Here is a 22500-nt window from a genome sequence, read left to right on the forward strand (position 1 = left end):
GAGTTTCATTTCGGGGGCTCAACTTAAGTTAAATGTTTTGGGCTATAAAATTAGCGTTCAAGAAGAGTGGATACCAAAGGGATACATTTTATTTTTATTTTCTTTATTCTGCGCGAGAGGGGGTAGCGGGGGAGACGGGGTGGGGGTACAATTTCGAAACACTGCACGCCCACGATATCTATTAAGCCTGGTCCTCTCATGCCGCGGACATACCTGGGGAAAAAGTGAACATTTATTGCCGAATCATAGTCTGTCCCAGACATTGACCGCCAGCTTGCCTGCGAATTGGTTTAGCTGAGCAGTCGTCAGCGATGAAAATCAACTGCGGGCGCAATGTATGACGTAACAACTCGATTTTTCCCACAATTCCTTACTTTCAAAATGGCGGATGAAGTCACACGTGAGGATGTAGCCAGAAACTGTATGTTCATGGACGAAATAAGAGCGTACCAGGCTATATGTGACACTTCCTGTCATGAATATAAAGACCAAAGAGTAAAGAAAAATTCTTGGCAAGCACTCGCTAATACACTGAAGATTGATGTTGCTTCTGCTCTTGCGAACATTAAGAGAAGAGAAGAGGCCCACTTCATCTCCTACCAAAATTAGAGAACAGGATGCGATTTCTCACCCAAAAACATTTTTTAGAAGGAGCAAATAGTTTATTGCCACTGCAATAAAAATGATGTAAATCCCAGCCAAATGAAATGGAAACATTTCAACACAATTATTTTGTCACCCTGTCGTGTCCTATTAAGTCTTGATTTCAGTCAAGAAAGCTTCATTTTGATGTGATTCTGTTTTAGAAAGGCACTCTTCTGACATCGACTGGACAACTGGGATCATAACTTTAGGGATAACTAGTTCGCAGACTGGCTTTTTTCTGTTGTTAGGGAAAATTACCGTACTTCACAGACTTGCCAGAGCTTCGTCCATTCATGTTATAACAAACTCACTCCTCTGCTATGATCACCCATTTCCTTTAGGTTTCAAATGCGTTGACTTAAAGTGTACATGCTTTCCAAAAACACGTGACTGTTAGTAATTAAGTGTTTAAGTTACATTGTGAACTTGGATAAGGCCCTTGATTCCTTCTGGAAATGTCATATATAATAACCAAGTACTTGAGTATTATATAATTTTATATAATAACCCAAGTTCTTCTCGCATTTTGATTGGTTCTTGCCTATGGTCTATTAGAGGACAGACGCACGATTGACGTCACCATCAGCTTTTATGCGAATAAAGTTTATTCTTTGTTATATAAAACAAATAGATTCCATTTTGCTGTGCGTCTGTTCAGTAATACATGTGTGGTATCACGTACTTGGCACGTTTGTTGACTGATCAATAAATATATCATTTGATGTTATCAGATATTCACCTCTTCACAACATCAAGATTCCTGAAAATGGAGCACAGTATCCATCTTTACTGCTACTGACTGCTGACCATGATGATCGTGTTGTCCCACTCCATTCCTTCAAGTACATTGCCCAGTTGCAACATGTTTTTGAAAATTATGACAAACAGGTATGTCACTTTGTCTGAACTGTTAGAAACCGTATTTACAACAAGCGACCATTAGCAACCCTAAGTTTAGTCTATCTGTCGGTATATTATATTTAGGGGAAAATTAAGTAATTGGAACAAGGCTGATTTCACTTCTACAAGATTGAAAAGACCAAACAACTTGATAAACACGCATATAAATATTATTGAAATATTTGCCCTCAAGATGGCTGATTTCTACTACAGGCCACCCAAGGCAAGAAAAGGGAGAAATCCTTTGATTAAGATTACTTTGGATGTGGTTATGTTGCTTTTTTTCCCTTTTGTCTTTTTGCAAAAATAAAAGTTTATCTTAATATTTTTCTATCAGCACTGTCCTGACCAGGGAGACCAATCGGCTTTATCCTAAGAAACCACAAAAGAACAGAGTTGAGGTCTGCAGAAACAGCTTGGTATTTTTTTGGAAAACAAAGAAAAATTCAAATTATTTTCCTGACGCTCCACTTTGTTCTTTCTGTCATTGTTCGTACACAATTCGAAACTATCCTGTTGAAAGAATACATCAATACAACATGTTAAGAAATAATTGTTTTTTCTGACTTTTGTTTTAATTTCATAGTTGCTAAATTTCCTAAAGGCATTTATTTTGAATATCAAAGCAAGAGCAGCTATCACAGCAAAGACAGGTTTTCAATTCCTAGATCATATTTCAACTGGGCTATACGTACAGCATTATATGTGCAAATCCACCTGTGATATAAACACAGCAACAATCATCGGTTGTACTAACAACAAAACACCAGTTATCTGTCCTCGGTTTTTGAAGGGTCATTTTATTAATTGCATCACACAATGGAGGGAAATAATAAAAGAACACTATTTTGTTAAAGTGCCCCTAACCGCAAAATGTTTTTTTCGCTAAAATGAATCTTTGAGTCAAGATAAGATGCTACTAAATGTCCCTCGCACGACTTGCAAGACATTTGGAGACCGTTCGTTTGCTGCTTCTGCCCCCAAGCTTTGGAATGAGTTACCGCTGGCCCTCAGACAATGTCAAAGTTTAGTGACTTTTAAGAATGGTCTGAAAACATTTCTCTTTAAATTAGCATATGGACTTGATTAATTTTATGGACATAATGATCAATTGAGAATTTTTATATATTTTTTATTAGATTGGTGCAAGATTTTTATTAATATTTTTATTATTATTATTATTATTATTTCACTTCCACTTATTTATTTTACTTTTTTATGTTAATTGATTTCAGCTTATTATCTATAGGGCATTTTTATCTATACTATTGTAAAGCGCTTTAGGATATTTATTTAAATTTAGCGCTATATAAATTTTGTAATTATTATTATTATTATTGCACCTGTTCGAAACGCATTGCGGCAAATTTTTCCTTTTCCTAACAAATTCTGCCATTTTATAGGCTTCGAAAGTTGCGAAAATCCAAGCAGCTTTTGTTCACGACCAAGTCAGAAGGGGAGTGGGTATATTCCTGATGTGACGTCACAAACTGATTTACATTGCATTAACTCTTTGTAAACATGCATGCAAAGTAGATTGTGACGTCACATCAGGAACAGACCCACTCCCCTTCTGACTCGGTCATGAACAAAAGATGCTTGGATTTTCGCAACTTTCGAAGCCTATAAAATGGCAGAATTGGTTAGAAAAAGGAAAAAATTGCCGCAATGTGTTTCGAACAGGTGCAAAGATTCATTTTAGCGAAAAAAACATTTTGGGACTAGGGGCACTTTAAAGTTACCATGGTAGCATCAATCTAAACACCAAAGTAGTCATAAAATACTCCATTAGCTGCCGTCTTCATGAATGTTTCCTCCATCACCTTGTCCACTGCACTGAGAGCACCAGGTATCAGAGACCCTGCTACTACAATGCCACCCTTTGTAAGCAGTTCCTTTGCTCTAGGAAGAGCTTATTTGTCAAAAATGAATATCCAGCCGCACTAGGTACCTGCAGAGAGCCATAGGATAGAAAGTCTGTAAATATTTTAAGAACATTGTACAAATAAACAACAAAGTGACTAACTTACCTAAAGTAGTTTGGTCCACCATATGCAGAAGAGAGGTCAGCCATATCCCCATTACATTTGTGGAAAACGGAGGAGTTGATGGTCTTGACCGATTACTACCGTGTTTCCAAGATGACCATTGTGTACATGGTCCTCGTAAACCCATGCCTCTCCTAGGAGGATGGTGAATACAGAGGGGTCCTGTAATGCAAGGTTGCAGTTTTTGCAATTACAGGACTGTGCTCAATTAACCAATGAGGATAAATGGCCTTGTGGATAATTCCTCCAGTCGTTTTCCAGATCCAGTCCGTTTTCCAGTCCAGATCGACAGCAGAGAATTATATAAGAAGTTTTCAACCTTCTGCTTGATGTTCCCTATAAAAGAGTGGCGTTATGTTAGTTCTCTTCTTGCAGATCAAGGGAACTTTGCCCATACGTGCAGGAATACCATCACACCTGCTGCTTTGTGGATGCTCAGCTTGGCTTGGATATCTTTTACTTTAGCCTGAGTATTAGAACCTTTCTTAAGAAGCTCTGGGTTCACTAAATCATGTTTCAGGTCTTTGGAAGTTGTGGCCTCTGACTTGTACACAGTACTAAAACATTCATGAAAGAAAATCTGAAACAGTCTTTGTCTTTATAACTAAGACTTTCTGGTAGTCTCCTCTACGGTTTTTCGTTGTTGATGTATATTATTTGACATTGGTTTCAATATGTTTCTAGGGTGGGAATCACACCATTTAATCTACCAAATTAGGTGTGTTGAACTAACCTAACTCGATCACAGAAAGCACTGAAATGGTTTCAGATTACGTCTTACCAATATACAAAAAGACCTTATGGCAATGTTATGAAAACCAACTCAGAGATACTCTCATTAGAAAACGTCTTTTCTAGCTTTCAATTGCAGCCTAATTTAAAATTCCAAGCATTCCCTTCCCCCCTCCCTCCCTCTTCCCTTTCAATGTTGACTGTTCAAGTTTTTAGCATTATTCTGTATTGCAAGCAACATTGATAAGGGGCGAGGGGGGCTGCAGTATGTGGAGAATGGGTGAATTAATAACCAGAAGGTGAAGTTTGTCCCTTAATTTTGCAAGTTTAGCTCCGGTATGAGTGATCCGTGGGTTAAAATGTTGCTCTTTATAACCATGTCAATCCGTTTGGGCATACAGGTTATTCAGTTTAAACACGTACAGACAAAAATGTATTGATCACATGAGTTTGGAGCTACACGGGCAATACCCGTCACCTTTAGTTGGAACATTTAACGAAGGGTCTAGAATCACCGTGGTACAAGATGGCAGCTTATCCCGTTTCCCCCTCCCCCCTATTCAATGTTGTATGAGAATCTTTGGGGCAACTGCTAACATAAGTGAAAATCAACATTGAAGGAGAGAGAAAACGCAGATGAGTGTTCCAACAAATGAAATTGGTATCGGAGTTTTTTTTTTTTTTTTGTGCTTACGGGCTAGCCCGAAAAGCAGAATGTCATCGGGGTTGTCTGAGTGAGTATAAGATTGCGGGCATGAATCACTGAACTAATGTGGTCTTTATTCAATTTTAACACTTGATGTCCATTTTACAGTTATTCTGATTGCCGCTTACTTCTTTCTTAATTTTTCTTATGAAAAGAGAAAATTCAGAGAATTTACGGCAAGATTTCGACAATAGCATGACAATTTGATTGGCAAACCTGTTGGGGAAGCCGGTAGGATTTGAGCGGAAAAACGGCCTTTGGAGTCAAAATTCCCATAAAACCTCTCCAATGAGCATTCATGTTGATATTTCAGTAAGATGTCTAATATTCTCGATTTTCGAAACATTTGTAAAAATCTCATCAGTTGTCATCAAAGGCAACTTGCTCTCTGACACTTGACGACGCGATGTGCATATTTATGTCATATCGAGATGTCTTATGCCAAAAAATCATAATCAATTGACCATTTGTTTTGTTTTGCTGAAATTGAAAATATGAATTTCTGATAGGTGGAGATAAACTTCTCAGGCTGGCATATTGAAAGCTGCCGAGTTGCGTAAGCAAACTTATTTTGGTAGTTAGTTGCAGCAAGACGACATTAAAAAGGGTTTTTAGGCAAGGTTATTTTTCGTCCTGTAAACAACTTTATACTTTGACATGTGCCAATAGATGGGATATGCATATTTTTGGCATGTCGAGATCGAGATGTTTAATTAATGCCGAAATTTTGCAGAAATTTAAAATATAAATTCCTGACGGGTAGAAGTAAACTTAGACGAAATTTTTTTGTAGACTAAAAGTTGCTGAGATGGTAAAAGAACTTAATTTGAAATTTGATAATCTTATTTTGGTAGCTACTTAAAACCAAGACCAGCTAAGATCGGAAAGGTCACAAAATTACCTTTAAATAATTTTCCGGGGAAAATATTGTGATTTTCATCCAAGCCAAAAAATTTTCGCGGGAAAATCGGGAGGTAAGCATTAACGTCGCTCACGCAAATGAAGCTGCCTGATGCTAACAAGTGACATGCTCATAATTTGTCTCTCTCTTTGTACATTGCCCACGAAACAGAATTATTTGATAAAAGTATTAAACCTTGAGAATTACCAGTGCTCTTCTTGAGTGAAAAAATAAATGACAAATCCAAAGAAAGGAACTACTGCTGGATTCCATCACGACTCATTATTTCGTTTTTTCTTCATTTTTCCTATAAATGCATCCATTCTTCATTCCAAATTCACTCAGTTTTTGTAACTGTTACAGTAGCCACATGCAGTGTTTATCTGAAAAACTTAATTACAATGCTGTTCGTGCATTCCAAGCATTCATTGTCAACACCCATTACAAAACGTTGTTAATGGTGTAACAGTTGTTACCGGTAAGCACATGTCCCCCGAGGGACCTATTTTTTCTCTACGTTATCACTACTTCCCCTAGGCGCACACTCATCATCTACTCCCGTGATTTCTATATTTTACACACATCGACTACCATTGTTTACTATTTTTGTGCTTAACCCGTAACGCCTGATGTCATTGTTGTACGGATTTATTCTTTGTATGTCCGCATGCCAGGTTAGGTCTGTAATGCATGCACATGTTTACTGTTGAAGATCTTGAAATATACGCTTCCTTTTTTTTCAAAATGATCGAAACCCCCAATTCAAATGAAGGAATAGTTAAATGTTTGCATGCTTTTGTATTCAAATTAGGTTGAAATTAATTGTGTTGCAACTATAGTCAGGTTATTTTTGGCAATGAGGAAATAAAGAGTAAGCAGCTTGTCATTTGCTAAAAAAATCTCCAATGAGGGAGGATGGTAATTAAGTGAGGAATGAATAAATGCTATCTTCTCTGATGATATTTGCTCAACTTCCCAATACTAATGCTCAGGAAGCCGCTGAGTTGTTTATTTGGATTAATTGTTTGCCGAAATTCAAGTGAGTCATCTTTTTTCCATTTTAGAAAAATCCATTGCTTATCAGAGTTGACACAAAAGCTGGTCATGGATTTGGCAAACCCACGTCAAAGATTGTAAGTGAAATGTTAAGGGTTGTTTTAATTATTTTTCTGAGAAAATAAATATGACACAAGTGACTTTTCTTTCTTTAGATTGAGGAATACTCAGATATCTATGGTTTCATTGCAAGGAATCTAAATCTCAAATGGCAAAGCTAGTGTTTCCCAAACGACGTCATGCAACTCTATTCCCACAAGAAAATAGAATTAGTTGTAGCCTGACTCTGTCAAGTACATGGACCGAGAAATATATCTCAACTCTCTTTGAAAAAAATATTTACTTGTATCGTACAAAGTAATATTCTGATTTGAGTGAAATAAACCAAGTGACAACTCCTGCATGTTTATTATTACCAGTACTCATAGTTTGTAATCCATTTTTAGTTTGACTCTTTCTGAGGTTGAAGGGGTGCTCTTTCTTTGAATGCCATTTGTACAAAACATCTTCGTCATCAAACTTAAACAAGACTACTCTTTCTCTTTACAAAGTTCCCTTTATTGCTTCTTCCACTGTAACTGAACTCTCAGCAGTCTTTGTGACAGACTTTATCAAACACCTTTATCTTTGTAATTTGAAATGCTAACTTTGTCGCCAATGGCAACACTGGTTTATATGTTACAGTATTTTATACATCACGTCACCAGATAAATGTTGCGCACATAAACAAATTTTTTTATCAATAGTGAGAAAGAAAAATTTCATTATTTTTCTCTCTACCTTCAGTGAGAGCCATTTAAATACCTCTTTCTTATTATGTTGTCTGACCAGGTCGTTAGTTATATGACAATAGAGCATGTTGTTATTGGCAGTAAAAAATTTCAGATATCCGTTGTTCGATTCTTTGTTCAACTGAACACTTTGTTTTTCTTGGAATACAAATTTATTCCATTTTGTTAAATTTTCAACGATATCATTACAAAATTCTTTTCTTTGGCCAAAACAACTCTGGTTTCCTTCCTGATGGGAATATTTATATTTGTCTTATGGTATTTCAATCCAACCATATTTGCTAAAACAACTGCTTCATTGATGGCTACTTAGCTTCGGCTAGTTCTAAAAGAGGGAATGGGGAGGTGGGGAATTGGGGAACGGGGAATTACTAAAATGAGGAATCTCTAAAAAGGGAATCTCGAGAAGGAGGAATCTCGAAAAGGGGAAATCGCTCAAAGGGGGAATCACTAAAAAGGGAATCTCTAAAATGGGGAATTACTAAAAGGGGGAATCTCTAAAGAAAGGGAATCTCCGAGACCGGAAAAATTAAGAGAGATCTGATCGGTTGATGTTAATGACAAGCATCCATTTTAAGAGTGCAAATGTTGAACCGCTGGTACGAGTCGCACCGACATTCCGGCTATGAAAATATCAACGAGGCACTCCTTCTATCATAAAGGTGCGGACGAAACATACATATGAAGGAAACATACAATATGAAAGTTGTAAAGCTGGAACGGAAGCTGGAAGACAAGTTAATGGCTTTAAAGTCAGAAAGCCTTGCTCGTTACATTTTGCAAAAACATACAATGTGAGAGGATTAGAGAAGCGAGTCCTTCTAAGCACCCTTGATAATTCACCATTACAGTCGAGCAAAAGAAGAAGCGAAAGAATAATCTTATTTGCGGCATTTGGTTGCACTGTGGGATATCAGCAGTGAGCGGAATTTAATAACTCACTGTAATAATTTCTAATTTTGAAAAACCCTATATTTTTGCACAACACGAAAAATTGCAGAACCTTGTAACTGTAACAAACAAGGAGAATATCCGCAACACTCTCGAGAGCAACGTTCAGCATTCAAAAAGTTGCATGCTGATTATCGTTTTACTGGCAAAAGCCAAGGGAAACTCAGCCATGTTCACTTAACAACTCGGCTTAGAAAAGACAAAACATTGCTTGTCGCGAAAATGTAATTTTTCTGGTTTTCCTGCCATCTCGAACATCTTTGGGAGAAGTTAGTATTTCTTTAATAACTACTGCTGCATGAATAGCTTTTTTTGTATGTATCCGAGAAAAGTAAATACCATCATGTTTTCCCACTATTTCTATTTGCAGACAGCCAATTAAATTATTTGTTTGCCTTACCTCATAAAATGCCTGCGGATGATGGGGGTAAAAATCGTGTATGTTTAACACAGCAAAATAGGGGGCGGTGTTCATTGCATATAATTATAAATTGTTAATTTAGCTCGTGAAGGCCAACTAATACGAATCCCTTGAAATGTAAAGGGATGCTACATACTTCAGTGATCTAAAAACTATGTTGTTTTGTTGAAACTGACTTTCTTTCAAGTTGAAGAGAAATTGCCACTGATGTTGGCTTGTGAACACTTTGTCCACTGCAGAGTCTCCTCTTTCGCTATACGGCTAGCAATGGAGAACGAACGCCAAGCGAGCCGATCGCTAAGGTCTAAGTCTTGTTCACATCCTTCACTGCTGCGTTGTTTTATGAATACATATATTAAATAAATATACTGTATGCGAGACTTGCGATCGCAGTGTGATGACTGTGACACATTCTTCGGAGTTGGAAAGATGTTACAAATTCCTCCTTTTAGTAATTCCCCCTTTTAGAGATTCCCCCTTTTAGAGATTCCCATTTTAGAGATTCCCTATTTTAAAAAATTCCCCCTTTTAGAGATTCCCTATTTTAGAGATTCCTCGTTCTCCACTCTTTGTTTTAGAACTAGCCAATCTCAAAAATCCGGATTTAGATGTAATCGGAAGTATCCTCCTTGCACACGTCAGACTTTCCTCTCAATGACTTTTGCAAACTCGCTCAACATACAGAAACAAGAAAAAAAGTTTGGGGAAAAGAGTAATGAAGTGTATTCGTTGTGCGAGCGCGAACTGAAAAAGGCATTGCGCGACACATGGACGCGAGCAGTGTGGTATGGACTCTTATTGACAATGGCAAATTAGCCAATCAGATTGTGAGATTAGCAGCAATTGTGGTAAAATATTCAGTTCCTACCGTGTACTTTGCCGCCACAATTTCTCATGTATTGCTACTTTCCTAAATAAACGGATCGGACAATAAAAAATACATTTCGGTAGTTTGGTCCACTTTGGCCTTGTTAGCACCCCCCCCCCCCCCCCCCCACGTAAAATCCTGGTTACGGGCCTGGCAATACAATTAAAACGAAACAGAACATAGCCACAGTCCACGATAGTCATCACACGACGTTCTCATTAGCTTGCTTTTGCAAAATTGTTTCCAAATGGTTTTTTGTGTTTTATTGTGATGTTAGATTCGATCCCTTGACGTCCAAATAGAATTGACTGGCAAGTTCCCGTGCGACTCTGGCTTTACTGCAAACCGTTTGTAGTAACGACAGGCAACAACATGACATCAACACGAACAACAAGCAAATGAGAACATTGCGTGACTGCGTGAACATCATCGTGGAACTGCGATTCTGTTTTTTTTTTCTCAAGAAGTAAACATTACAATGCTATTTTAAAGTGTGGAGCTCAGCGAGTAGTCTCCAGTGTTTCTGGCAGTTGGCGCATATTTCATTAACTCAAATTTCAGCATTTTCGGAAAGTATCTTAAACCACACAAAAAAACAAATTCCGATTTCGAAAAAAGAAAACTAAGAAACTTGTCCCTTAAGAACTTTCATAGCTTCCGTAAGTTCCTTAATGTTTTTGACTAATTTCCACCATAAATGAAGGACAGATGCCAGTCATTCGAAAACAACAGTACTGGAGAATAACGACAAAGATTGAAACAAATAAAATGGGGGGAAAAAGGCACCCGGCCCCGCATTTTGGCTACTACCTTCTCAGGAGCGACCAATTTGAGTCAAATATTCCTGGATAAAATGTTCCCATGGTCACAATTGTACATCAGAATCAATTGACATAGATTGAACTTTTATCTCAACCCATCATCAACGCATTTGCGTAGCCGCGTATCTTCTATTTCTACAAGTGTTTCGAAGTGGCCGGGTATTCTGCAGTTAAGCCTCAGAAGGTATGTTGTTAGTTCAGTAGTGCAAATCTTGAACATTTCGTCGGTGGAACACATTTTTCGTAGGTGGAGTGCTAGGTTGAAAGGAATGGCTTTTTTGTGTGTAGAGGATGACAGGAAGAATAAAGGAAATGTTGGTGTTTGTCTGTAGGTTTCGTATATAGGTCTGTATCTATGCTTTCGTCACTAGTTACTGAGACATTGATGTGATGTTAATGGCACAGCAGTAGTATAGGGGGGATGACTAGACAAATTTTATTCATGTATGCAAATAGATTCAGGTGAAAAATTCTACCCAAACCGGTTTTTTGATTAGGGTTTATAATGAGATGCATACCTGCATGATGCATGTAGGTGTACGAGAGTATATTCAAGATGGCAGCAGAGGTTTAAATGAACTGCAGGTGATATATTTGGTTTGAATCGTATTATAATTTTTCTTTTATTTGGAGTGTTATGGTGGTACGGTTCCGCCCAGCCAGCCGGGTAGTATTGCGCTTATATAGGGAAAGAATAATGGAGTAGCTAAGAACCAATGAGAAGGCACTGACGTCATAGTCAAACAAGTTGAAGCAAGTTTAAGGGTTGGTTAGAAAAACCAGTTTTGAAGATGATCAGTATTCAAAAGTCTTCAATAGCAAAAACCTGTCAAGCCGGTTTGCTTTTCTTCCTTATGGCACACCCTGAAATGGACACGTGTATAAATTCAGAGACGGTCGTGTATAAAGGCAATTCAGAGATGGACCGAATGATCGAACAGCAGATTTTTGCTTTGGAGATGGACGCATTAACAAACCGCTTTCAAGGACTACATTTGGACAACAAAATCGTAACCTTACTTAATGAACTTTGGGAAAAGATGAATAAAGGACGCTGTCGCAAAGTTGAAATAACAAGTGATGAAGATGGAATGGAAGTGACAATTGGAGAGTTCATGGTTCCAACATTGTATTTTACGAACGAGAAGAAATTTTACCGTCAACTTCGCGGTATTTTGAAGTCATCGCTACAAAATGAACACTGGCTATGGGCAAAGATTCATCAACTATTTGTTAGCGAGTGGAAGAATGACTATTTCTCACATACAAGATGGAACACCAATGACACTTTCACTTTCAAGCATAAAAAAAGCATTATATTTTTATCTTCGTATTTACAAACAAATTAAAGTATTTACAAACAATGCGAACAAAGCCTATGTATAAATTAATTAAACCCTATTCAAAAACACACTATAATGCCTTTTCAATTCAGCGAAAGACATGAAACATGAAGAAGCAAAAGTTGCTTGAAAAACTCTCCACATAGAGATAATTGTCAAAGAGTTTTTCAATTAACCTTTGACAGTGATCACATTCTTCATGATTATCACTGTTTCCATTTTTATCCACGTTTCGGCATGCAAATATACACTGAATTGCAAAGGCAAAGTCGTGTTGTTGAATAGGGTTTAACCCTTTATTAAAATAAATACAGACTATACAATTTTCATCGTATTCCCTCTCAGGATGATTCTCCTCACAAAGCTGTAAGTGAGAGAGCAAAGAGAAAGCCGAATTTAGTGAAAGAACAATTAAGGATAACAAAAGAGACCAATTTCTTTGTATATTGAATGAAGAAATCGACTTCTAAATCTTACCGTTGCAATGCAGGCCATAAATTCTGTGTCAGCCGCTTGTGCTTCCGCGTGCAGCTGTTGAAACGCTTTCCTGCACATAGCGCATTTTCCACTGGACAGGATTAGCGTCCTCATCCATCTGAATTAAAAAAAAAGAAAAATGAACACACAACTCAGGGAACTCAAAATACTACAGCGATTCCCGTTAAAAAACATATTTCACATAGTGCATTTTTCACTGGACAGGATTAGCGTCCTCATGCATCTGAATAAAAAAAAAATGAACATGCAACTCAGGGCACTCAAAATACTACAGCAGTTCCTGTTAAAAAACCTATTTCTTACCTCTCCAAACACCTGGTGGGTTTCGATCCTAACGTTTTCTGAGAGGTCCACAAGTTGTTCATAAAAGGAGAGAATCATGCTGTGTGTGTGTGTATTACAACGAAACCTCAGACTGTAGAGAAGATGTCAAAGCAAGTACGATTCAACAATAAAGTTTCACAAGCTGTGTTTAACACGAGCAAAGGGACTAAACATTGCATTGACAATGTGGAAACATGTCCGTTTGCTAAAGAGGATGAAGTTGTTGCACGCACGTCTGAGTTCGAGCTACTTCAACGTGAGCAGAAGAAAGCCTTGCATGAACACCATATAAATAAAAGAAAGATCAGTCGGCTACACATGCGTGATGACATCCTAGTATTCTGGGCTACTTACGAGGAGGAAGCGTGGCAAAGGCTGGTTCACATAGTTGATAATCCAATTACTACAGAGCATGTGAATGCCTTGGCCGAGCAAGCCATTACCTCCGTGAATAAAAATGAAATCGTGAAAAGATGGCGGGAACAATTGATGGTTCTAATGCCTATTGTTGAGCAACATCACATGGTACCATTTCACGACCGATTTCTAAACAGTCAGTTTAAGGAAGAAGAAAACATCCAAAAAATGAAAGAAAGGTTGATTGCACGAGCTGAGAGCTCCAATCATTGGCTGAATGAACTTGTACAGAAATTAACACACTCTCCTGATACCGAGATCTTAGACCATTCACAAGTAATTTCCGATGATCCTATGACACCGAATATTTTTGGCCTTGTCAGAACTGGAATCCCTTCATCCTGATCTTTTTGAAAATCTGCCACAGTCTGAAGAAGTAACAGAACATAACTTCATATCAATAGACAATGAATTAACGGATGAAGAACTGTTAGAATCTTTGGAACAGTGTGAGGAGGAGATGAAAGCCGCTTTCGATTCCTACGATAATTTGTTGGAAAACGAAGTAAGTGCATTTCCCTTACATTGATAAAGGTATTATCTGTTCTAGTTTCCTCTTGTTAAGATGTAATAACGTTATTGCTCTATTTTTTTTCAAGTAAACCAGTTTATTATCATGTCATAACGTATCTTCTCTATTTTTCTGCAAGCAAACCCGATGATTGGTATATTACACGTACCCTTCTAAGTTAATAAGTACACACCATTTTTGATTTACCAGTGGTCAATCATCTTGAATTTATTGCTTTTGTGAGTTCTCATACAGTTTAACTATTTTGTGTGTAGTTGGAAGACGCAGAGCGTTTGCTTGCTGAGGAGCAGGTTGGGGATGGACAGAGATTATGGAGCTCTGACAAGCATTATACTCTCCGTCAAGAGGCCTCAAGAAACGTTCGCAAATTTAATACCACCGCCACAGACTATCTGCTTTCCTTGAACCCGCAATGCAAAGAACAACTGTTACTGGAACAGCTTGTCAACATTTTTGATTCCCAAGTACATGAAATGACGTCAGGTATGCCTGATAATGATTTTGTACGTTTGTTCTTCAAAGCCGATCTCTCGACTACCCTATTTCTCTTCCCTTTATGCCTCGCCATAAACTGAAGGCAGAGAGGATTATGGGTGAAGTGCAACGAGTCTTGCAATCCAACGAACAGGTCAGCCTTCAAAACGGGATGCAAGTTCACCTAGTTCATGTCGGTATGCCTCAAGGTGGTACAGCCTCACGTAAGAGGAAGCATTATGGTTTTAATTTGTCCGAGTTCCTAGACAGCAAGCAATCTGTCCTTCGCATAAATAATAAAGATTCTCTATGTCTCGCTCGCGCCATAGTAACGGAAATTGCACGACAAGAAAATGGAATTCAATTCGACAAGGGTGTAATCAGCAACGGTTACTCGCTCAGAAGCTGCATCAAAAGGCTGGTGTGGACTTCTTGAAGTCGCCAAATTCCAAGCAGTTGTTGATGACTACCAAATCATCGTCCAGTCTGCCAAACATTTCAACGCCATTGTCTATGAAGGCCCCAGGCGAGAAAAATAAATCTATCTGTATCACCACAACAAACACTTTGACGTGATCACTTCTGTGTCCAGCTTTCTGGGGAAGAGCTATTGGTGTTTGGAATGCAAGAGAGGATACAATATGAAAGATAAACATCGTTGCAGTAAGGTATGCAAATGTTGTTTTACAGAGGGGTGTCTGGGAATTACACAGAAAGCACCCTGGCGAGAATGCGGTACCTGTCACAGAATGTTCGCTGGAAATGAATGCTATGCCAATCACTGTCGGCCCAACAGAGAAGGGCAGTCGGTGTGTCAAAAATTTTATAAATGCAAACAATGCAACAAAGTCATGTCGCACCAAAAAAGGAAGCCAGAAGATCACATGTGTGGGGAAAAAATGTGTTGGGATTGTGAAGAATATATTGACCCAAATAAGCACCGATGTTATATGAAACCGATCCTCAATCAAGAAGAAGGTTTGGGTGAAGCGCAGTCAAAACCGAACAAAAGAAAAATGGAAAGAGAAAACGAAGACGGATTTCTGAGGAGATGATTAGTCATGAAGTTGAAGAAGAAGACACGGACGAAGAGGGGGGACAAGAGTATTTATTTTTCGACATAGAATCACGTCAAGATGAAGATCGACACATTGTCAACCTTCTTATAGTACATGATGACACAGGGTTTGAGATGATATTTGAAGGTGATAATTGCGTTGATCAATTCGGTACCTGGTTATTTGATGGCACCCACCAGGGCGCTATCGTCATTGCTCATAATCTGAGAGGTTACGATGGCTTTCTACTTTGTGAATATTTTTATAAAGAGTGTATCCTTCCGAGTCTTATCCTGAATGGTGCGAAAATCATGTCCATGGAACTAAAAGAAGCTGAAATCAAGTTCCGGGATTCCCTCAATTTTCTCCCCATGCCGCTCAAAGCATTACCGAAAACCTTTGGCCTGACTGAACTTAAGAAAGGCTATTTTCCAGACTTCTTTAATCGTAAAGAAAATCAACAATATGTTGGCCGTCTTCCTCCTATTGAAAATTACAATCCCGCTGGCATGAGCACAAAAGAGCGAGAAGAATTCCTGAGGAGGAAGAATTAACGAATGCAGAGTACGTCTTTGATTTTGAAACAGAAATAGAAGAATATTGTCGTAGCGATGTGGACATTCTGAGGCGATGTTGCTTACAGTTTAAACAGTTGATGAAAGAAGTCTGCAACCTCGATCCATTCAAACACTGTGTTACCATAGCAAGTGCCTGTAACCGAGTGTTCCGACAAGAATTCCTTGAAGAAAACACAATCGGTCTTATTCCTGTTCAAGATTATCAACCAGCCCGAAAATACTCTGTCATGGCCCTCCAATGGCTGTCCTGGATTCATCATCAAAAAGGTGACCGAATTCTGCACGCTCTAAATGGGGGTGAACAACGCATAGATAACAACTATGTTGACGGTTATGATCCCGCCAAAAAAACCATCTATGAATTCATGGGGTGCCTGTGGCATGGCTGTGACAAGTGTTATCTACCCGACACAGTGAATCCCGTGAACAACACGCGTGTGGAAGACCTTCTTGAGGGTACCATTTGCAAAATTGAACGTTTCAAGAAGCTTGGATTCCAGGTAGAAGCGAAATGGGAATGCGAATTTAAACAAGAATTGACCACGAACCTAGAGATGAAGTCCTTTATTGAAAGCCTCAAGTTTGACACACCCTTAGAGCCTCGTCACGCATTCTTTGGAGGCCGTACCAATGCTGTCTGCCTTTACAAGCACGTGAACGAGAAGATCCATTACGTTGACTTTACATCCTTATACCCATGGACAAACAAGTACTGCGAAATTCGGATCCAGCATCCTGAAATTTTAACAAGTGAAGCTTTAATCAATCGTTCACCACGTGAATTCTTTGGGCTGATCAAATGTGACATCCTTCCACCTACCTTTTTGTTTCATCCTGTGTTACCCTACCGTGCCAATGGAAAACTGATGTTTCCTCTTTGTAGAACATGTGCTGAAACCCTGCAACAAAGTCCTTGTGAACGTAAGGAAGAAGAGCGCATTCTTTCTGGAACCTGGTGTCCCATTGAGATTGATAAGGCGTTGGAGTTGGGATACCGTATGGTTCGAATGATAGAGGTATGGCATTTCCCTCAGAAATCGTCTAAACTTTTCACTGGGTACATTGATACATTTCTTAAAATCAAACAAAAAGCGAGCGGTTGGCCTTCCTGGTGTGAGACAGTAGCTCAAAACAACAGTATATCACAGAGTATTAACAGAAAGAAGGCATAAAGTTGGAGTATGGAAAGATTAAGAAGAACCCTGGATTACGCTCACTGGCCAAGTTGATGTTGAATTCATTTTGTAAGTATTATGTCCTTTAGTTTAAACATGACTTTTCCTGGTTTCAATAAACTAAACTATGGTTATTTTTCTCTTCTTTCAAAGGGGGAAAATTTGGACAGCGTGATAACATGCCTCAAGTGGAGCTAGTCAAGGATCCAGAACGTTACTTTCGACTCCTCACCTGTCAGTCAACGCAGGTTAAAAACATTCAGTTTGTCAAGACTTACCCTACTGGGCTCATATCAAATACAGAGCCTCACCATCTACCGGGAACCCACTGGGTGGCGATGTATTTTACTTCACCCGGAAACAGTGAATTTTTTGACAGTTACGGATTTCCTCCTGAAGTGTATGAGATGGAAGATTACATTTTAAGAAATGCGACCTTGTAGAACGACGTACCGCTTCAAGGGATGACTTCTGACGTGTGTGGCGATTATTGTTTATTTTATCTACTTCATCGAGCACGAAACATGGACTTGAACACTATTCTAGCAAATTTTTGAATGAAGGATCCGCAATGGAACGATGCACAAGTAGCTAAATTTCTACACAAGCATGTGTCAACTTTAAAACAAGTTACGCATTCGACAATGATTCAGTGTGATAGTAATCAATCTTGTGAAACCTATAAGCGTTGTCGTAAGAGGTTAATAAAGTACTTTTAAAACAAACAAAGAAAACAGTGTGTGTGTGTGTGTGTGTGCTTTTATATATTAGTGAACACCATAAGCTGCAATCATAGTAATCCTAACCATCTTGGAGATAACATGGCCCAATTTAAATGTCCGAGCAGCATCATGATGGCAGGACCAAGTCAATGCAGAAAAACGTTTACTAGACAGCTGTTACGGAATGCAAATGTGCTCTTTGAAAGACCTATTAGGAAAATACAAGGAAAGGTTACGTTTATGCAAACGTTGGCCGTGTAGCACTTATATTTTAAACGAGTTAACTGAATAGAGTGTAATGTGAAGTGCTGATTTCAATCCCACATGAACCATGTGAGCGTTAGCCCTACAGATGGAAATGGGCCCACACAAGGACAGAGAAACATGTACAAGTACAAGGAAAGGTTACGTTTATGCAAACGTTGGCCGTGTAGCACTTATATTTTAAACGAGTTAACTGAATAGAGTGTAATGTGAAGTGCTGATTTCAATCCCACATGAACCATGTGAGCGTTAGCCCTACAGATGGAAATGGGCCCACACAAGGACAGAGAAAAACTCTGACCAGGGTGGGAGAGTTTTTCTCTGTCCTTGTGTGGGCCCATTTCCATCTGTAGGGCTAACGCTCACATGGTTCATGTGGGATTGAAATCAGCACTTCACATTACACTCTATTCAGTTAACTCGTTTAAAATATAAGTGCTACACGGCCAACGTTTGCATAAACGTAACCTTTCCTTGTACTCGTACATGTTCATTGCCGTGACTTTAACATCTTCGCTTCCCGCGGCCTGCTCCCGTCTGGCCTTGTGGCTCGGTCGGTAGAGCGGCGGAGGTCTGGCCCGAAGGTCGTGGGTTCATTTCCCACCCTGGTCAGAGTTTTTCTCTGTCCTTGTGTGGGCCCATTTCCATCTGTAGGGCTAACGCTCACATGGTTCATGTGGGATTGAAATCAGCACTTCACATTACACTCTATTCAGTTAACTCTATTAGGAAAATAGTCTACTGCTATGGACAGTGGCAAGAATGCTTCAAGGACATGGGGGGTCATGTGCAATTTGAAGAAGGCATCCCTGAGGATATCCCAAGTTTATTTCCACCAACATGGCGTCCTGGCGTCCTCGTGTTAGATGACCTAATGCTCGATTGCAGAGATGATGAGCGCATTTTGGATCTCTTTACAAAAGTCTCTCATCACTGCGACGTGACTTGCATCTACTTGACTCAGAACCTCTTCCCGCCAGGAAAGTTTTCACGCAGTATTTCTCTGAATGCTCATTATATCATTGCTTTTAACAACCCTCGCGATACGTTAGGATTATGAACCCTAGCTCAGCAAGCGTTTGCGGGACATGTACCTTTTGTATGGGAGAGCTTTCAGGATGCTACGTCACAACCGTTTGGTTACTTAATGCTAGATCTACATCCACGCACAGCGAATATACAAAGGGTAAGAACAAAAATATTACCGACAGAGCAACGTTTCCCGGTGGTGTACGTGAACAAGAAAACCCATAAAACAGACAAACCACTTCCTGTGTCTTTTAGTTGACAACATGCCAGCGTATTCGACACATCGAGCTCCTGTAGAATCGAGAAGAAAGCGTCAACGCGGAGGCAAGATGGTGTTGCGTTCTGACACCAAGACGGCATCTAACGGAGTTAAAAAAAGAAGCACACGACTGTCAAAGCTCAAATCGCATTTACCGTTTTTATGCTCCTGTTTTAAAAGTAGTGGTAAACAGCATCGTGACATGATGACAACGGCAAACCGAGGACAAATTGAGTCTATCAGTGAAATTGCGATCAATCTGCTTAAAGGGAACATCCTCGTCCCAAAGTCATCATTTGAATGTTTGAAACCACACAAAGACAAGCTCCTCTATCTCACCCGAAAGAAACCAAGTCTCAAACAGAAAAAACAGGTGCTTAATCAAAAAGGAAGGTTTTTACCAGCTCTTGCCAGACTCATTGCACCCCTTGCTGTTGATCTACTTGGAAAGGTTTTCAAATCAAACATGTACAAAAGATGATGCTGGTTCCGGAACATTATTGCAGAGTCTTGAAACAGATCACCGATTAACATCCCCGCCACAACTCGCAACACTTACTCGTTTAGATCAAGACATGAAACAGATCATGGATTCTTCATTACCAGAAGACCAAAAAATTAGTTTGTTAGGTCAACTTTTGCATCGATATCAAGGTCTATCGAGACAAATGAAGAGCGAGGCTACTGTGAAACCTACTGTGACAGCAACAGTGTCACCAGCTCCAACTGAGGCAAGTCCTACGACGCCTTTAGAAAAGACTAAAAAGGTACTGTCGAGAAAACTTTAAGCTACACCAAAATCTACGGCTGCAACTGGATTGAGCAAATCTAAAATTCCCCGTCCCGTTATCAGATCTGCGTCATCGGGAAAACAAACGCCTCCCTCAGAAACTATACCTGTTCCGGAAAAACTACAATCAACACCTGCGAGTCAATCTAAAATTCCTGTTGCAAAAGTCAATCAACCGGTTTTACCAGAGGTGCCAGCATTTCTTTTGGAAACTCCTTTGTCTACACCGACTCATAAAAGGAGAATAACAAGGAAACCAAGAACACCTATGGTAGCAAGATTGAGAAGCAATAGGCAATGGGAACCGTACTGAACCAGAAAAAAAACCTGTTCACCTAAAGAAAGACAATATGTAACAGAAGGATATGGGTTGCTGTCGTTGTTAGTTTTGTGTGAAGATCATGGCATCCAATATGAATGAAAATAAGATCAGCTCGTGTTGTGGACAGCTTGAAGAAGAAAGAGTAAAAGAAGCCTACTGGATCACTTTTGCCTTCTTGGTGTATAAGGACATTTTTAAGCAGGAACCATTATTAGTACATGATAATCAAAAAGCGATATCATGTTTAAATAAAACAGATTTGGATAAATATCGCGAGAATGTCTATTGGTTATGGCATGATTTATTGGACGCGTTGGATGCAATGGCGCCGTACGAGCAAGATTGGGTCGATAACACGCCACAACATGAGGAAAAGAAACACATTGAGAAACTTCTTCTGCAGCTTGACCAGTTTTGCAAAACCTGTTGGTACTGGCTAGACTTGATTACTAATTAATGGTGTTAACGAGTTTGACCGGTGATAAGCTGGTTTTCAAAAATCTTATAAAGTGACTGTGACTGTGCTCATCACACATGACTTTCAAGATGAGTTACTAAAAATGTGGTCTCTGTCTTCAAGACCTTGAAGTGATCAAGCCCGCCTCTGGTATACCTTATATTCGCTGCTTAAATTGGAAAGAGTGTCCCTTCTTCTGCCCGGAAGAGAGTATCCATGGCTATCAACAATGCGTGTGTGACCGTGTGATCCCTGAGTACAAAGTATTTGAGGGTGGTAAGCGGCTACTGTGCAAGCATATGGAGACGCCTACGTTAAGGGTGTCACGATCAGTAAAGAATCCGTTCAGACCCTACTTTACATGTAGAAGGAAGGACACATGTAGATACTTTCAATGGGCTGATGAAATGTCTGTGGATACGTATTCTGCAAGGGGACCTCCAGTTTACGAACCAAGAGAAAAAACAAAGATGGATATGATGCAACGACCCAAGCTCATGAGACAATTTGCAAGAATAGATAAAGTGACTGATTCTATGTAACATTCAGGAGCATCGTTTGCTTTGAAACTTGATTGTAATTATTTCTTATGTTTATTCAATAAAATAAATTGTGTTGATATGAAATATTGTCTCGTATTCATTTTCGGTGTGTGTGTCTATTTTCAGGGTGTGCGATAAGGAAGAAAAGCAAACGGGTTTGACAGGTTTTTGCTATTGAAGACTTTTGACTACTCATCATCTTCAAAACTGGTTTTTCTAACCAACCCTTAAACTTGTTTCAACTTGTTTGACTGTGACGTCAGTGCCTTCTCATTGGTTCTTAGCTACTCCATTATTCTTTCCCTATATAAGCGCGATACTACCCGGCTGGTTGGGCGCCCGGGTTGGGCGGAACCGTACCACCATAACACTCCAAATAAAAGAAAAATTGTAATACAATTTCAAACCAAATATATCACCTGCAGTTCATTTAAACCTCTGCCGCCATCTTGAATATACCCTCGTACACCTACGTGGTATGCATCTCATTATAAACCCTAATCCAAAAACCGGTTTGGGTAGAATTTTTCACCTGAATCTATTTGCATACATGAACAAAAATTCGTCTGGTCATCCCCCCTATACTACTCACAGCTGTGGGCTCTGAAATGGCCCCCTCTCTTGCTAACCTTTTCCTTGGGAATTTCGGGGAAAAAAATGCTTTAAGGAATGCCCCATTTCAACCCCATACTTGGTTGAGATGCATCAATGGCATTTTTATGATCTGGACTGAAAGTCCCGAGAACCTAAGAAATGTCATCGATTATCTCAACAGTGTCTACCCTACCACCAATGTTCCTTTCCTTGACGTTAGCTGTAATGATCTGTGACGAAGTCATACATGTAGTACTAATTGCACGACTTTGAGACTAAAAC

General features: G+C 39.2%; 2 protein-coding genes across 2 annotated transcripts in view; both read left to right on the forward strand.

Annotated features, from left to right (window-relative positions):
- The window catches only part of LOC138003708 (prolyl endopeptidase-like), a 205340-nt gene extending 197953 nt beyond the window's left edge, over window positions 1–7387 (forward strand). Inside the window, exons 19-21 of the mRNA XM_068849914.1 lie at window positions 1377–1533; window positions 6997–7065; window positions 7144–7387. Coding sequence (XP_068706015.1) covers window positions 1377–1533; window positions 6997–7065; window positions 7144–7209 — 292 coding nt within the window. The 3' untranslated portion in view covers window positions 7210–7387. The remainder of the gene's footprint in view (window positions 1–1376; window positions 1534–6996; window positions 7066–7143) is intronic.
- An 8754-nt stretch (window positions 7388–16141) lies between these two features.
- LOC138002293 (uncharacterized) lies at window positions 16142–17189 on the forward strand. Its single transcript, XM_068848359.1, has 2 exons — window positions 16142–17080; window positions 17157–17189. The coding sequence occupies exons 1-2, from the start codon at window positions 16142–16144 to the stop codon at window positions 17187–17189; spliced, it is 972 nt and encodes a 323-aa protein (XP_068704460.1).
- The last annotated feature ends 5311 nt before the right edge of the window (window positions 17190–22500 follow it).

This window comes from Montipora foliosa, chromosome 5 (assembly GCF_036669935.1).
Source record: "Montipora foliosa isolate CH-2021 chromosome 5, ASM3666993v2, whole genome shotgun sequence".
NCBI lineage: Eukaryota > Metazoa > Cnidaria > Anthozoa > Scleractinia > Acroporidae > Montipora > Montipora foliosa.

Coding starts and splice junctions, on each gene's coding strand:
- LOC138002293 (XM_068848359.1), top strand. CDS start 16,142: ATGAAAGAAGTCTGCAACCTCGATCCATTCAAACACTGTGTTACCATA. Junction 17,081..17,156: donor GTATGGTTCGAATGATAGAG/GTATGGCATTTC, acceptor TCAAACAAAAAG/CGAGCGGTTGGCCTTCCTGG.